The 17465-nt window shown below is 38.3% G+C and overlaps 1 protein-coding gene across 1 annotated transcript; it reads right to left on the bottom strand.

The window, feature by feature from the left end:
• Positions 1-5349: 5349 nt before the first annotated feature.
• Positions 5350-13891, bottom strand: tnfsf10.L (TNF superfamily member 10 L homeolog). Its single transcript, XM_018263687.2, has 5 exons — positions 13698-13891; positions 10104-10253; positions 8416-8449; positions 7663-7773; positions 5350-6173 (listed from the first exon to the last, which is right to left on the bottom strand). The coding sequence occupies exons 1-5, from the start codon at positions 13824-13826 to the stop codon at positions 5749-5751; spliced, it is 849 nt and encodes a 282-aa protein (XP_018119176.1). The 5' UTR covers positions 13827-13891; the 3' UTR covers positions 5350-5748.
• Positions 13892-17465: the final 3574 nt, after the last annotated feature.

Genomic DNA, 17465 nt, shown 5'->3' with positions numbered 1-17465 from the left:
TTGTGCTGGCTAAGCAGGGAATCTGTACCACTAATGCAGCTTGATTGAGAACCCCTTGTAATAAAGATCCAGGCAATTCAGCATTATAAAATGGCTTTTTTTCCCCAGCTTCATTTTAAATCTAAGGTATATACTGTACACTGGTGGCTGTAGGATATAGGATTAAGAAAGTTTTTCTCTAATAAATTTAAAGACACAAGGACTTGTGATCAAAACAGCATTAAAGTTAAATATCAATAATGCAGTAAATACTTTAGTGCCAATTATTGCTTTCTAATGGATGCAAACTTGGGAAGTACCAAATCATGCTCTCCAAAAGTGGGTGGGGAGTCATTCAGATCATGTGGGTGTCTGTGCATAACTATGACTGGATTTGAAGTCTTAATTGGCCCACTTCTTAAAATTCAACTGGAAAAGCTTGGAAACCCCATTGGATGAATGCCATATCTACAGTATCTAAAAATTCACCCATGTAAGGCCAGCTTCATAGACTGTTTAAAAAATCCTATGCAGCACTCAGTAACTTGTTTATACAGAGAATAAGAAGCCAGACTTTTCCCAGTGTGCTTAAATAAAACAGGCGAACTAGCATTGGAGATTAATTTGTGTATGGACATTTTTCTGTTTAAGATGGAAGATCTGGGTACCATAAGTGAATGTACATATATGAGCAATCAGCATGTGTGTTTGGAAATGATTTGATCTGGCTATCCCCAATGAAGGCCAAATAGCATTATTGCTTTTGTTTGACCTCTCACCTCCTTATCTGCTAAGGAATCATACATTTTCTTAAGAAAAAGCATCAGCAAATATTCTTCCCAAACCCACCAACTGTGACTATATCACTTCTAATTCAACATTTTTATTTATATATACAGTGCTACTTCTGTAAGCAGAACCATTTGCAGGATCTGTCCAAATCCCCCCTGACAGGCCAATGCATGGCCAAAGTGCCAGAGTATATGATAAATCTACTTGTGGACTATATAAATGTGTGCTCCTTTAAAAATCGTGAAGTGCAATATGCCCTTGCAGAGCCTGAGTGTTTTTTTGTTATAAATAAAAGCTCTAATGCTGTTAATTGTCTGTCACAAGCTCTCTGCCTCATTCACAATAAAGATCTTCAAAACATTGTCTCTCTGCCATTGGCAGTGTCTAATAAAATACTCAATTGCACTCTACAAGCCTGGAAGTCACAGCTGTTGTTTTGTTCCTTCTCCCATACACACGGTACTACCAGAGTCTTTCTAGGGTCGGGAAGCCAATTAAATTTGCTGCTTCTTTGAAGGCACACTATGTGAAATGGGGTATTTTTCTCACACCGTGCCTTTTTATCACTTGCATTTTATCTGTTACCCTATATGTTTATTTGAGTAAGTGCTAGCTTTGGGTGATACAGTGTACTTGTAAACCATGCGTTGTGTCACTTGAGCTCCATCTAGTGGGAAAACAAGCATCTTATCTACTTAAAAGGTGATTGTGTCTGCACCACAGGGTAAAATAGAATATGTAAAGTGTTTAAAATGTCAGGAAAAGCAGAATGAACCTTAACCTGGACCCACTCAGGCCCGGATTTGTGGAAAGGCAACCATGGCCTGGGCCTAGGGTGGCAGGATTTTAGGGGGCGGCATGAAGCCCAATAACACCCACATTGGTTCAGAAACACTGGGGATGCACAGGAGATACAATATTTTTTAAAATTTCCTGGCACAAATCCCAATTACACCATTCCCGATGATGAAAATTTGCTCAAATAAAGGGGAGGGGACAGGGGCGATAAACAGCAGCGGGCCTAGGGGCACCTTCTATGTAAATCCGGCCCTGGACCAGGGGCGTAACTACAGAGGAAGCAGACCCTGCGGCTGCAGGGGGGCCCAGAAGGTACAGGGGGCCCCATGAGACTCTTATTGATGAGCAATTTCAACATATATTGGTAAAACAGGACAAACACTGGATATGTTGGAGGCCCTAAAATTAATTTGCTGTAGGGCCCAGCAACATCTAGTTACACCACTGCCCTGGACCCACTTTCTTATCAAGGCAAAAAAATCTATTATCTGTTTTTTTTACATAAGTGGTCCACCAGCAGTAAAAAAAAGACCAAGTAGATGTGAGATTATTGATGAGATTTATAAGAGTATTTTTAGATTGCCACCGTGCAATAGCAACAGCAATATTAAAATATAAGAACTGAGTTTGACTTAAATGTTCGAATTTGAGTTTTGTCCCTCAATTCTAGTTTTTTTTAGCTTTAAACGCACAAATTTGAGTTACAAAAACTCTTCATGTAGAAGGCAATGGGAGTTGTCTTAAGCAAAATGCAAACCTCCCAAAATTTTGGAAATAAAAAGAGGGACAAAAAAGTTGCTGCATGGAGTGCGGAGAATTTTTTTGACCATGCCCATTTTTGTGGCCACACCCCCTAATTACCATGTTCATTTTACAAAATTTGGCAGGTTGTGAAAATTTATATGAAAATTTAAACATATTTCTGTGTTTTTTTCAGTTATTAAAGTTTTGCTAATGAAGGTGAACTGCCCATTAGGCTGTGAATCTAACTTCTCCCAAGAGACCTGTTATCTTATATTGTTATATTGCTACTTATTTGCTTATCTCAAAATTGTTACAAAAGTATCTTATCTGCAGCTGTGGCCATTCTGGGCTCTCTGCCAAAAGCCAATTAAGTTAGAAACATTGTTTTTTTTCTGCCTGTTCAGTGCAGAGAAAATCTGGACTTTTCAGTACAAACAAGGGAGTGCAGGCTGAGCTGTCAAAAGAGGGACTGCCCCTCTAAAAATGGGACAGTTGGGAGGTATGCAAAATGTAAGTGATTTCTTTAAATTCGGCTTCGGCTATTGAAGCTGAATTGTGTCTTAGCAGCAATTCTTTCTTACAGTCTTTAGTGGTGCTTTGATTCCATGGATGACTGCTTGGGCATCACCACAAACCAAAATGCAGAAACAATATAATCTGGCACTTTTAATAAGCCACAAACAGAGTTGTGCATTAAAGTAAATGATTCTGGGGGGCAACCCCTCCCTTCCAAACCAAAATTTAATAAAGAGGCTCACATAACCCAGATAACCCTAATATATCACAGTTACCTTCAAAAAGTATGAATAAATGCCATTTTCTATGCTGAAATCCAGCTGTTTAACAGTTCTTCTCTTTCTGCATCATTTGAAATCCTGGCAGGGAAGGAGGGACTAAACACTGATGTTACAAATTGTAACAACTTCTCCACAGCTTACAGACAGCATGCAGGAACTACATAACCCACAATGCATTGCACTGTGACGTTCCATTCTTTATTGATATCATGTGCGCAGGGAATTGTGGGGTTTGGAGGATAGAAGCTGAGGACAGATGGCTGCTGATACAAAGTAAAGGTAGTCAGCCAGCTCAGCAAAGTAGTCAGCCAGCTCAGCAGGAGAGCAGGGTGTTAGGCTTAGGGCACTGTTCCAAACCATTAAAAATCATGAAAAGTCTGCATATTCTTTAACTGACATATATTGCAAAGTTGCTTGAAATTATGTTTACTTTTCAAAAAGCTCAAGTTATGTTTGTGTGGCATTCCCCTTTAAACAAGGTCCCATGGGCAAAGGGGAAGCAGATTATTTATTGTGAGTCCTGGATGATAATTGGTTGATAAAAAGCAGCAAAGGATTTCATCATTTCAAAAAACACATAGATAAAGACAACACCACCTGTTTCAATATGAATCATTTTTATTTACAAATCTGTAGGATGTACAAAAATACACTTATATATATTATTTAGTAATCATTAACAATTATGCATTAAAAAAATATGTACAGACAATTATCAATATAGTAAATTTAGGATCATGTAGTGTCTAGGATATCATTCGGTAGCAATGTTTCTGGAATATATCTATGCCTTTCCTTTTAAAAATAATCGAGATCTGCACAAGTTATAAATAAGTCTACAGTGTTCCAAAGCCTTAGCACAGGGTAAGAAGAAGTAAGCAAAGCTTGAATATAGCTGCACTAAGAAATTCACTTGTGCTCAGCCTGGATGTCCATTCTTTCTTGTCTGCTTATGCAGTGTACTGTAGGTAGATCATGGACCTATTTCACTTAAGTCAGGGGTTTTCTGTCCCAGTTTAGGAGGCTATTCAGAGATGTCAAACAACCCTAAACCATGAGGGTGATAATTTCAACATAATTCCTCTTTAACGCTAAATGCTAAAATTAGATCTCAAAATAATTGATTTTAATTATTATCACCCTCATGACATGGGCTTTGTTGACATCTCTGTACTGTTCATACATCAAGTGACAGGTTACCTAGTTTGGATCAGTCCATGTGTGAAGTTCTGAAAAACCTGGATGTGACTGTTGCCCATTTTCAGGTGTATGAACTAAATCAGGATAGAATAGGACTGTACATCCAAAGTGACCCAAAAGATTAATCTGGTCATCATTTGTTCATCCTTATATGTTGCCAAATGACACAAAATGCAGCCAAGTGCTGATTGGCTGGAAAACCCAAATACCAACCATTATGGACAGATTTAGTTTAGCACACACAGAGATGGTATTGTTTACAGTAATATATCCACTTTAATCTAAGCCTGTAGATTTAAATACAACTTGTGACTTGATCCACAAATACAACTGCTTAATATAAGCAAGACTAAACATGATAATTTCAATAGAAATCAATGTGTATATTGCTTTTTTATCATGGTTTCCTCATATTGTGGTAAAAAAGACTCCACAGCTCACTAAACCCCTAAATGCTACACCCTATGCAAGTGAATTGAGTGTGTGTGTGTGTGTGTGTGTGTGTGTGTGTGTGGTGCATTTGCTTTTGACATTTTGCTAAATCACAATACAGTGTCACATTGGGTATACAGACTGGCCACTCGCAACTGAGCTGGCAGTGTCTTCATAATAAATATTATCAAATATCTATATTATTTCTAGGACTTTATTTATTATTGTAATGTGACTTTGCTTTCATTGTTTAGGGTCTTCTGGCTAAAGTAATACCTATATTTACTAAAGCTTTATTCAGATTAATAGGGCCTGAGTGTGAATGTTTTTTTTATTAAAAAAGAGAATACATTTACATAAACAGGGGTTTTTAGTTACAAATTTACGATCATAGAAATTGCCAAGCCACCATACCACGTCAAGGTAAACCCCAATATGGTGGTCCTAACTTTTTACCTCTGGTCATATCTTTCATAGGCTGGCACCAACCAAAAATCTGTAGAAAATGTGACCAGATGAGTTGAACTTCCATTATATTTTACTTTTATTTTATTTAGCCTTGGGGTGCACCCACAACCCCATTTTTCTTTATTAGTGCTGCCGATCCTTCGTGGCCAATGTGTGTTTTATTGTTAAATAAAATAAAAAACACAAAATCAGACCTTACCCCCAAAGATGAAGATGATGGAAGCCTGATCTGCGGTGTATCATTCCATATGCCTTACTTTAGAGGCAAGTCGAATGTAGAGATGATCCATTACCGTTTTAGTCAGCTCTTGTTGGTTCTTTACTTGCATTGATTAATCCATGGTGCTATGAACATGTTTATTCTTGCCTCATGTTTGAGATCACTGCTGTCCATTAATTTAAAAAAAATATGTGTTGAATTATATGGAAATGGTGATGTTATACAAAGAAGTCTACAGAACCTTTGGTCAGCCTGGGCACCATAAAATCAATCAGAGGCCACTTTTGGCCCACAGTCCTACAGCTGGACAGCACTCATTTAGACCACCAAAAAAGCTCCCATGAATGTTGAGTTTTCATCCATATCTATCACATTAATGTCGCTGACTGTGACAAATATTCGGTCATTTTCATTGAGTTTGAAAACCCCTCCTTGATAGATGGAATGTAGCCCGTAATCTGCCTCTTTAGACCAACATGTTGTTTTAGCATTTTTCATTAAAAGAAGTGGTTCTGGGTAGCTCGTTACCTTGTAAATCTGTTGAACTAGTTGTTTCCCTTTTCTTTCTTCTGTTCCCCTAACGAAACGTTGTCGGAAGTATGTCTGAGAGTAGATGTAGTAAAATCCGCTTTTTCTGATAATTAGCTCACCGTTTTCTACTTCTACGTTGCTTAGAAAAGAGGGAGACCTGTGGGATTTCCATCCTTGTATTTTCTGCCCATTATAGTTCTTAATAAAGGCATCTTTTAAAAGGAAGTGGACAAAGAACAAAAGAACATTTGAATGGCTGCAGGTAAATGACAATGCAGGTGAATGACAATGCAGGTAAATGTTTAATAAGGAAGCAGATAGGGAATTTCAGTCATTCCAAGGTACACAAGGAAATTAGCAGAAGGAAAATACAAGTCAAAGATTTATTGTAAGTGCAGAACTGTAAATTCCAGCAGAAATGAACTTTATGCAAAACATGTATTCCAATAAATTCAGTAGGAGATAGCAGCTATAATATCTTATTAATTCTGATAACGCTCATATACACCACTGTCATTCTGGCTGAACAAATATATACTCATTCATCAAGCATAATGGGTATGGAATAAAAGTGTAATGGAATAAAAGTGGAAAATGGAAAAAAAAAATTGAGCAGAGTGCATTTTCTAAAACCTGCTTGAATTTGGCATATTTCTCGCAATCATAACAAATTTTTCTTTAATTCATTTACTTTTTTTTATTACATACACTTGTTTCTACTTGCATATGGGTTGCTAAATACATCAGAAGATTTGCCAAACCTACATTATATATGTGCCAAAGAGAAGTTGCTTGTATTATGCAAATGTTATTACTGTATTACAACCCCCCATAATTCTTCATGAAAATCATTTGACTCTGTCGATCCACAAGAAAGTAAAGCACTCAATCCTGAAATTCTTTAACAATGTTCTTTTAAGGGTTCATTCACAGCTCCTAAAAGGATCATTCTGCTATTGTATTGCATTGTAATACTTGTTAAACTAATGACTGCACTCTCAATATATATGATATATCACAAAGCAATATAAAGCGTCTTTGAATTACGGGGCTCTGCCATGAAAGACACTTTTGATCTTTTTGAAGTGTCTCCATGTTAGTTATGCGTCATAAGATATATTAAGATATATAAAATAAGGTATATTTTGATCGGAAGTGCGAATAATACAGATAGAGAAATTCTGGCTTAGTAAGTGAAATGTATTTATGCAAGTCTTTATGTTCTGCCAAATATTTGGGTGAATTAGAAAAATTTGTTTACTCTAAACAACATTCATCGCAATCTAGCCTCAGCAGCACTGGCAGGGACACTCTAAAGATTGTGATTTATTATAGAAATTAAATTGAGATATTCCCCTGGGAGAGAAGACCCAGGTATGGGATGGTGGTAGGATGTTTTTGAGGGATGAATGATAGCTAACTTAAGATGTGTTGACAACACTATTACATGCATGGGATGTTCCATTAATATGTTATGCTGTGTTTTTATACCCAAAGGTACTCGTTTATTGTGCAAGAGAAAGGTCTTCTTCGAACATAATTCAAGACAGATAGTCTTTCTCATTCTACAAGTTTCATATAACAGAGAATTGTAAATTGGCAAAGTATTGAAATAACTGTGGTTTTAATTGGGTGTGTATCCACCAATGAAAAGACATTCAGTTACATACTCATTCCATGAGATTCCTTATTATGACTTACTTTCCGGGGGGAGAGCTTTCCCACTATCTCCAGTTACATGTGCGGCTATTACTCCAGCGGGATATTCTTCTTTTTGAGAAACAGCAAATGGAGTCTTTTCTTTAACATTACCTGTGTGAATAACAGGACATTGTGAAACATTTATGAACTTCAAAAATCAGATGAAAATGTGGGTTATTTGAGAGAATGTGCTGAAGATGGATTGCCCCGTAGCTATAAACAGAAGTAATCAGTGGTGTGGCTCAGTCAATTTCCTGCACTCTGTATATTTTCTAGTGCAAAATTATTATGAATATTATAGTTTTGAAAACAGATTTTGTCTTTGTGATTTTGTTTTGCATAAAGCTAGAAGGTGGTACATATTGGGGCATATTTAAGAGTGAAATTAGAGCTCACCACAGTTTGTTAGGGCAAAATGGCACCATTTAATCCCCATACACCATACACTTGAACAAGGTGCAAAGCACAACTTAAACCAGATAATAAGTACAGGGCTCTATGTGTGTTACTCATTGATGTGGCCACCATTTACATGTTATTAACTAACTGGCGCAAGTGTGTGCATCTCTGGAGTCTAGCCTAAGATTCTGACTGCTGCAGTGTCTGAATTTTGGGAAATCATGATGAATTTAAGCAAATTGAGTAGATCTTGTGTTTTGTTTTCTTTTTGCCAGCGATCGTCCCCTTACAGAACCCAGAAGCAAATTCAATATGGTGTGTACAAAATGAAATCGAAATAAAATGAAAAAGTACCTGCGTTGTCTGATTTGTAATTTTTCAAAACAATCTAGAAAAAAACATCAATAATAATAAATAAATAGATGACACAGTTTAGTAAAATGGATCATAGGCATTTACAATAAAGCATAATATTAAACTTAAGCAATTCTGTGGGGACAGTAGGTATAGACTCATGTTTCCATGTGTAGCTGAAGCTGACAGTGAGCATCAGAAAAAAAATTACACAACTAAAAACCCCATGGACATACATACAACAAAAACACCACCCCGCCCAATAAACTTGTTTGACATTTGGGTGATTCATATAATGTGAGGAATGTGAGGTGTGCATTACAGTTATTTGTGTTCATATGATGCTTACGTGAGCTTCTACAAACAGCATGTGATGTAACAACTGAAGTAAATAGCACAGATCTCTTTGCTCTTGTTGTTGTGCTCAATCTAGTCTCCCGTTAAAGGAAAACTTTCTTATATTTATAGTCTGGTCTATATTTACCATCTATTTTCTCCAAAACAGGTGCAATGATACCGTTGCATGAAATATTATGGCAAGATGAAAACAAAAGTTGGGGTGCACAAGGGGCAATTTCCAGTGTTCTGTTCCCTGATTGTTTGTTCAATTCTGTTTGCATCCTCTTATATATTCGCTTTGGGAACCAATCTGCCCTGCGTAAAGTTTATAAATGACCCCCAGTCACTCTTTACTGCTGTACTGCAAGTTGGAGTGATATCACCCCCACCCTTTCTCCCCCCCAGCAGCCCATCAGCAGAACAATGGGAAGGTAACCAGATAGCAGCTCCCTAACACAAGATAGCAGCTGCCTGGTAGCACTCAATAGTAAAATCCAGGTCCTACTGTGTTACATTCAGTTACACTAAGTTGGAGAAACAACAGCCTGTCAGAAAGCAGTTCCATCCTAAAGTGCTGGCTCTTTCTGAAAGCACATGACCAGGCAAAATGACTTGAGATGGCTGCCTACACACCAATATCACAACTAAAAAAATACACTTTTATATGAAAGAGTGAATTATTTGTAGTGTCAACAGTGTAATTTAGAAGTAAAAACTACATCATAAAAATCATGACAGAATGCCTTTAATCTAACTCTTCTTACTTTTCTACTACAGATGTATTATGGAAATGTATGACTTAATGAAGTAAGTAAACGAAGAAAACTAAAAAACAAATTCCCCACCTGGAATGAGATGAGAATGAACAAGGTGCTAACTACAGAGGAAGCAGGCCCTGATGATCACAGGAGAGGCCAGGAGTGTAGACAACCCAGTGAAGCCCTAATTGGTGAGCAGTTTCAATATACAGTATCTTGAATAGGTCAACTTACCATTAGTGATGGGCGAATTTATTCGACAGGCGCAAATTCGTGGCGAATTTGTGCGTTTCGCCGCCAGCGAATAAATTCGCGAAACGCCCGCGAAAATTCGCGGCAAAAACGGGCGAATTTTTCGGCGAAACGGCGCAAATTCGCCCATCACTACTTACCATTTTTGTAGCCCTTATTCGAATTGCTGTGGGGCCTAGAAACATCTAGTTACACCACTGGAATTGTGCCTAGCACAAGTACTAATGCAAAGCAAATGTATATTGTAGCCAGAAATGCCTAGCAGTAACTGTTCCTGCATTTCTATCAATGAAATTATCTCCAGTGCAGCAAACAGGGATATTAATTAAGATTCATTACCTTTCTGATTAAAATGTGCAAGTGGGACTTTATTTCCCAACAAGGATCATTCCTTTCATATCCATCCTCAAAAGTCGAGGGTCGCAATAAATCTCCAACATCTTCTCCAGTTAGACAGGCAATGTTGCTCTTGGCATAGGTTTCACGGAGCTAGATGGGAAAAGTCAATGTAAGGAAGCCTTTATTTACCTATATTGCCTGGGATGAGGTGCACTTGTCAGTCAAATACAGAGCTTAGCAAAAAACAACTCATTTTATATAAGCGTGGGAGAGAAAAATCTTAAATCATGGTTATAGGTCATGCTGCTTGCTCGTGTAATTTCCTATACTTGCCATTTCACTGCTTTTCAGTGGTGATAATATGAATTTGTTCTCTTGGCATTTTATTTCCTATAAGCACTGGCAGGTAGCAGTTCTAATGAAAAAATTCTTAGGGTAGTTGTGCACGGCTTCCTGCTGATACGGTGCATTATTTGTCACCTCTGTTGTTGTCGTTCCTCCATGTGAAATGATGGAATATAATGCCATACACTGATCATCAAAGTCATTTCTTGTATGGTCTTTTTTGAAATTTCGATTATAGTGTTCCATATACTGTATATGATTTATTTCCTTACAGGTGTGGTTACTGTCCTAATGACAGATAGGTGTTCAGACCAATAACAAACAGGAGCAAGAAGGCACGATACAATATTATATTAAGCATAGCAGCTACAGCTGAAAACATTACATCTGTATACACCTTATGCTCAAATGGTTTCTTTTTCATTTCAAGTTGGTAAAGACTCAAGATGAAAGCAAAAGTGAAGCAAAATAAGGAACAATTCATTAGATTAGTAAATATAATGCATCTAAAAGGGAAAAAACCCTTCTGGACAAAATATGGAACAATTCATTAGATTAGTAATATATAATGCATCTAAAAGGGAAAACCCCTTCTGGACCAATGGATCAGCACATGGGATCACATTTGAAAACACATTTTAGTACTATACTAGTAACCATGCATTTAATACTGCAACCCTTTCTTAAAGGTATCTATTCTGTTAGCATTTGGGTGGGTCACATAAAAATGTCCAGAAGGGAAAAACAGTTTCACTTCTACCATTTCCACTTTCTTGGAATACCCTATAAGTTAAAGTTCACCCACTGGGTTTTAAAGCCTGGCCAGGGCAGTTGCTGATGGGATGCCAACTACAGACTGGTTTTGCTCTTATTAGAGCTCATTAGTGTAGTAAACCTTTTCAGCTCTCTAAATCTTGTTGAACTACTTCTTCATCAATCTTGACAGCTAAAGGAATAGAAAGATGCCAGTCTTTGTCCTAGTCTAAGGTAGGAAGCTAATAGGGCCTGTGTGTGCCATGTTCTGTTTTCTATATTATTAGAAGCTGAAAGTAGAAATCATGATAGTTGATTAATGAGCCCAAAGGAACCTCTCCCACTTTAGTGTTCTGTATTCTTTTGCTTTAGGGCAGAGACACATGCTCAGATTTGGGGAGATTAGTCGCCCAGCAACAAATATCCTCTTCTTCGGGGTGACTAATCTCCCCAAACTGCCTCCCACCGGTTAGAATTTAAATTGAGCTTCGTTTTCCAAAGTTACCTGCCCGAGGAAACTTCAGGCGACTTCGGAAAATGAAGAGCACCAAGTGCTATCCCACCGGCGATTTAGATTCTAACCGGAATAGTCTATCCGAAGAAGAGGCGATTTATCGCCGGGTGACTAAATCTCCCCGAATCTTAGTGTGTGTTTCTGCCCTTAGAAAGGAAATGAAACAGGATGCAGGAGCTAACATTTAGCTAAACCTTGCTGTGTTGTTGTCCAGCTTTAGCTGAGACACATTTTGTTTCAGTTTCATGGTTAAGTAAAAAGTCCAGATAAAGAGAGAAAGAATCCAAACACTCTGTTCATGTGTACACAGTGTTATGGCCTCATGACTTATATCTGCTGCAGGCAAACAAAGGGATGATAAAAACTACTTGAGATTCACATGCAGATTTAGGAGAATGTCAGCACTTTTTGCACAGTCCTGATTTGGCCAAAACATCACTGCTTAGTCTAGTAATGAGACGTAAAACATCTAGATAACCAAAAGCAACACATTTTTCTGTGGTCATGTATTAAAGGGATTTGTCACAAAATTCAATATACAAATATTTGGATTCAGTTTAGGTGTTTATCCAAATCCCACCGTTATGTAAATCTTGCATCCCTATATGCATGGCAAAGGGGATTCAAAGAGATGCTCCGTATAATTGCAGAGCTGCCATAACTCATCAGAATCCTTCATCCAGGACACAGGGGCAATAATTGCACAGAACCTGCACTACCAGAATGCCTTGTATGTTTCTTTATGGGTCTGTTAATCAGAAGTCAGCAGTACAGAGAATAAAAAGACACAGGTAAATACTGATTTCAATAACAATTATATTCGCAAATACCAGGGAAAACACCAAATAAGTATTAATATTCATTGCAAAATTAAAATTTCTTTCATTATGGATGTGTGTACAGCGGCTTTTACAAGATGTAAATAAGGCTCTATTGCAAGGATCCGGAGCAACCAGATATTTTCTTTCAGTAGTCTCACTGCATTATATTCATTAAAGTGAATTGCAGGTTGGTTGCTTTGTGTTGCCTCAGAGGAGCAAATGTGTACAGTGCTAGTAAATTAATCCTGTTCTTTCAAAAACTACCTCTCAGAGCAGAAAGCACAGAAAGACCCATTACTGCTTAGGTGTTTCTCAAGGCATGACAAAAGTTGCTGCATATCCAATAACATTATTTGTAAGTATTCCTGTAAATGTGATATACATTATGATATGGCATCGGGAAATTGGCATGCATAAATCATGATTGCTCGATACAATCCTGTGCCAAGAGAAGCATTATTCAAGCACACAACATGTCTGCACAGGGGGCTAAGCCTCAGTAATCCAACAAAGTGTGGCTGCCTATAAAGAGAGATCTGAGCAGAAAGCAAAATGTGTAATGACTCAGATGCAAACATTTTCCTATTACTCCCCAATAAACTTTCAGAATATGTCCCCTGCTAGTGCCAGGACTCCCTGGAGTGATACAGACAGTAATAAACTGCATGAAACATATGATACGTGCATTATAACAAAAAAAAGGTAATATGCATTCCTGCCACCCAAACAAATAGGCATTATTCTTCCCACTCCTTTACCCCTGATTTGCCTGCTCCAAGCTCACTATAACCCATGACCATAAGGGAAAAAGCAGAAAAAGAAGTACAAAAGTCCTATTTAGTGTCTGATACTTTTATTAAGAAGTTATAGGAATTTTTCCTAGATTAAAGACAGGATTAATATTTAAAGATAACTCTCTCTCTGTATCTCATTGTCTTTCTCTTCTCTCCCTCTACTGCCATAATAGTGAGATAATGATGAGCCATGTAGAACAAATTAAATATAGTGTAAACATGTAGACACTTGTGTCTCCAACAGCCATCACATTTTTTTTCCAGGTGAGTCCTGTATACAAAATATTCAGGCAAATACTACAAATACAAATGGTGCCTGCAGGATAGTCCAGTGTATTGCCATATGGAATAAAAAAAGGCAGCATACCTGTTTAAGTTCATTAGTGAAGTATATATATGTGACAGCAACAAAGACAGACTGGAGTAATATTGCAAGAAGCAGTACAAGCCCACAGAGGGAAAAGGGATGGGATGCAGCAGTTGTGGTGGTGATCATCTTGGCAGCAGGCAGAAAACCAGTGATAAGTTGAGGGAATGGCGAGGTTTGTTTTGTAGGGAGGAGGAGCTCTGTTGCTTTTCAAGGAAGTGATCTGAATGTTATGATTTCTCACTAATCCCTGAAAGGCGCAATTCAGCATGTTTGTTCTTGGCTCTGGTTTCAGGAAATAACGTCCCCAGGTTTTAGAGGAAACAAAACTAAGGTCTACTGACGAGAATGTGCAGGAAACTAACAAACTCCTGCTAAAGAGGTTGTTCACCTGACAACATTGTTTCACTTTAATTGTTTACAGATTGTTAGCCAGAAATAAAAACTTTTTTTTTCTTTTCATTTTTTACCTTGCTCGGGGGGGGGGGGTCATCGACTCTGTAAACTATTCTAAATTGATACATTCGTTGATACATTTCTTCTGCTGAACAGAAGCTCTGAGCTTCATTATAGGCAGCTGTTATAATTGATATAATAGTTGCTAATATTTCACAGATTCTGCTGAGAAACCAATGTAGCAAATTGTAACCGTTCACAATTTGCTCCTGGATTAATTGAGTTTGAGACTGAAACATCAGACACAGTAAACTTTAAGGGCAGAGAAGATTCGGGGAGATTAGTCACCTGGCGACAAATCGACTCTTCTTCGGACGACTAATCTCCACAAACTGCCTCCCCGTCAGCTAGAATCTAAATCGCCGGGGGGATGGCCCTCGGAGCGCTTCATTTTCCGAAGTTGCCCGAAGTTTCCTTGTACGACTAGGGTTGCCACCTTTTCTGGAAAAAAATACTGGCCTTCCTATATATTTATCTTTTTTCCCTATTAATAACATTGGGATCAACCATCATTTTTACTGGCTAGGCCAGTGAAATACCGGCCAGGTGGCAACCCTATGTGAGGGAAGGGGAGGCAGTTCGGGGAGATTAGTTGCCCGAAGAGTCGATTTGTCGTGGTGCGACTAAATCTCCCCAAATCTTCTGGTCTGTCTCTGCCCTAAACATCAATTTCTGGATAACAATCTGAGAAGAACTGAACTGAAAAAAGTGTTTGGAAGGTAAACAACTCCTTAAATAACTTCTGCAGTAGGTACATGAAGGTGAAGGCTTTGTTTTGCAGATGGATATGTAGCCTCTCTTATTACAGTGGACATTCCCCTAAAAGTTGCAGCATGTAGAGGTTTAATCAACTTTGCAATGGTTCATGAAGGTTTACTTTGACCGTGATATAAAGAGTCTAGGAATGAAGTCAAAAGCAACTGTATTTCAACAAAAAAGCCCATCAGATGTAGTTACTCCACAAATCCATTTGCTTACGTATTACCTCTACAAGAGCCTGTCTGCAATTGTTGTTTGGTACATGGAGCTTTACCTCTTTCCTGTCTTGATCAATATGTGTCAACTATCCTTGGAAACTGGATAGCATTTCTAATATTATCCAGAGCAGTTGTTAAGCTGGCCAGACATACAGAGTTCAAGGTTGCCAAATAAATGGATCTCTCCCAGATATGCAACAATATTGGGCTCATCTGGTTGTGGGCCTTAGGTCCCAACAATCGGATCACAGAGAGGAGCATACAGCTGTTAGATCAAGAATTGGATCAACGAACCAATGTGGTGCTTGATCTGACGGGATTTTTAACTCTGCCCAATCGACATCTGGCCGACTTTCAGCAATATATCCATCAGAGGGCCCATACACCGCCCAATAAGCTGCCAGTTTATATCTGTCTGTGTATAGGCACCTTATAAAGAATGCACAAAAATTGACCTGTTGCCTCTACTAGCAGTGTTGTAGTTAACAACAGAGATAACCGACATTAGTAAGGGATTGTGTGATAACAGATATAGTGGGTCAATGTCAGGCCCGGACTGGCAATCTGTGGTTTCGGGCAAATTTGTATTAAAATGTAAATGAGCTGCTCACCTAAAAATGCAAATTAGGTTTGTATTTAATATGTAAATGAGCCACTCACGTTAGAAATGTAAATGAGTTGTTACATGAGGCAGCCTAGTCATTTCAAGTATGCCACACTTTGGCCCTATGACACACATGGTAATGAAAGGGTGCATGGTCTAGCTGGGGGCACACAAAGGAAAATTTAGAATATACTGTAAGTATATGGCCACTAGTCCATCTGATAGAATAGTTGTGATAGAAACTTGAGTGAGATATTTGTTTCAAGGGCCAGTTCCAGCACATAGGGTGTATAATATTGCTGGGGATTATATGGTAATGGACACTTAAAATATCTATTAATAAACACTAGTTCTAGTTAATCTTGAGGTTGGAAATATATATCATGCTTTGCATGCGCTTGAATAGATGGGCTGCTTTCATACTTTTGCCAGGGCTGCTTTTTCCTCACAGTCCAGACCTGGTCAATGTGGCAACAGAAAACACTTTGCTTCCTTCCACCCATTACGAACTTCCAGAGGTCTCTGAGGTCCATTCTGGAATGAAAGAGACCTGCAGCTACCCCCATAATAAAAGTGTTATTTGTGTTCATGTATCCATAATGGGTGGTAAGGGGGAGACACAGAAGTGTCACCCTCCTGCCCCCTACCTTGAATTGTGCACTGTATCGTGTGCCAGGTTTTTTGTTTTATCTGGTTCTAGGTGCAGAGCTCTGGGCAGAAGTGCTCAGTGCAAAAGCAGAGTTTGTTAACTTCTGTCCCAGGCAGTGTCCGACTGGGACACCAGGGGCCCACTGGAACACCTTTGACCAGGGGCCCACCAATTATTCTTAGACCAGGGGCCCACTCTTAATACTATTATTCTTCCTCTCCTCACTCAACCTCTATTTTCCTAGTCTCTTTTCATTACATACTATAATCTATTATTCCATCTATTTAGCCACTTCGTTCTCATATAAATAGGGAATGGCCATGAAATTTGCCAAATGTTTAACAGCATGAGGGCCCACTGACACCTGGGCCCACCGACTTTTCCTGGTATCCTGGTGGGCCAGTCCAAAACTGGTCCCAGGTCTGTCCCTCTGTAAATGAACACCCTTTATTTCATTGTTGTCCATGCTTTTCCAAGTCATTGAAGTACAGGACTGAAGAGAGTTGGTTATAGTTAAGCAAGAGCTGTAGCTAATACATTTATACTGTATGTAATTTACCTTGCAAAATCTGCTTTGCCTAGATAAATAATTTTGTAAGTTCCACCGTACCTCCTAATATCTGCTCATGTATATAAACCTACTGCTTATTCTCCTTTGATTGTACCTCTATTTGTAATATGCTGTGTACAGCACTGGCACTACATTGTAACCTGCTGTAAACAGATTGGATTGCCTCACTGCAGTAAGAATGTTTGGAGAATTTTTTAATTGTTACCAACCGCACCAGTGAATGCTGTAGAAGAGAAAACTGTTTTTACCCTTTGGAATAACATCTTGTCAGTGGTTATAAATATTGATACACATATGCTGATTTTAGCATTTTGTTCAACATGGAATTCTTCCAAGAAATATCCACACTGAGAGCTGATAGTCCTTCCAAACAGAATCAACACAAGCCAGCAGGTTTAAAGGGGTTGTTAACCTTCCAAACACTTTTTTTCAGTTCAATTGCTTTCATATTGTTCACCAGAAATAAAGATTGCTTTCCATTTTTTTTAACCATTTTTCCAATATTGAAGAT

This window comes from Xenopus laevis, chromosome 5L (assembly GCF_017654675.1).
Source record: "Xenopus laevis strain J_2021 chromosome 5L, Xenopus_laevis_v10.1, whole genome shotgun sequence".
Taxonomy (NCBI): Eukaryota; Metazoa; Chordata; class Amphibia; order Anura; family Pipidae; genus Xenopus; species Xenopus laevis.
This window is presented reverse-complemented; position numbering and strand designations above follow the sequence as displayed.

Coding starts and splice junctions, on each gene's coding strand:
- tnfsf10.L (XM_018263687.2), bottom strand. CDS start 13,826: ATGATCACCACCACAACTGCTGCATCCCATCCCTTTTCCCTCTGTGGG. Junction 8,450..10,103: donor TGCACATTTTAATCAGAAAG/GTAATGAATCTT, acceptor GTTTTTTTCTAG/ATTGTTTTGAAAAATTACAA. Junction 7,774..8,415: donor TTACAAATCAGACAACGCAG/GTACTTTTTCAT, acceptor TTATTCACACAG/GTAATGTTAAAGAAAAGACT.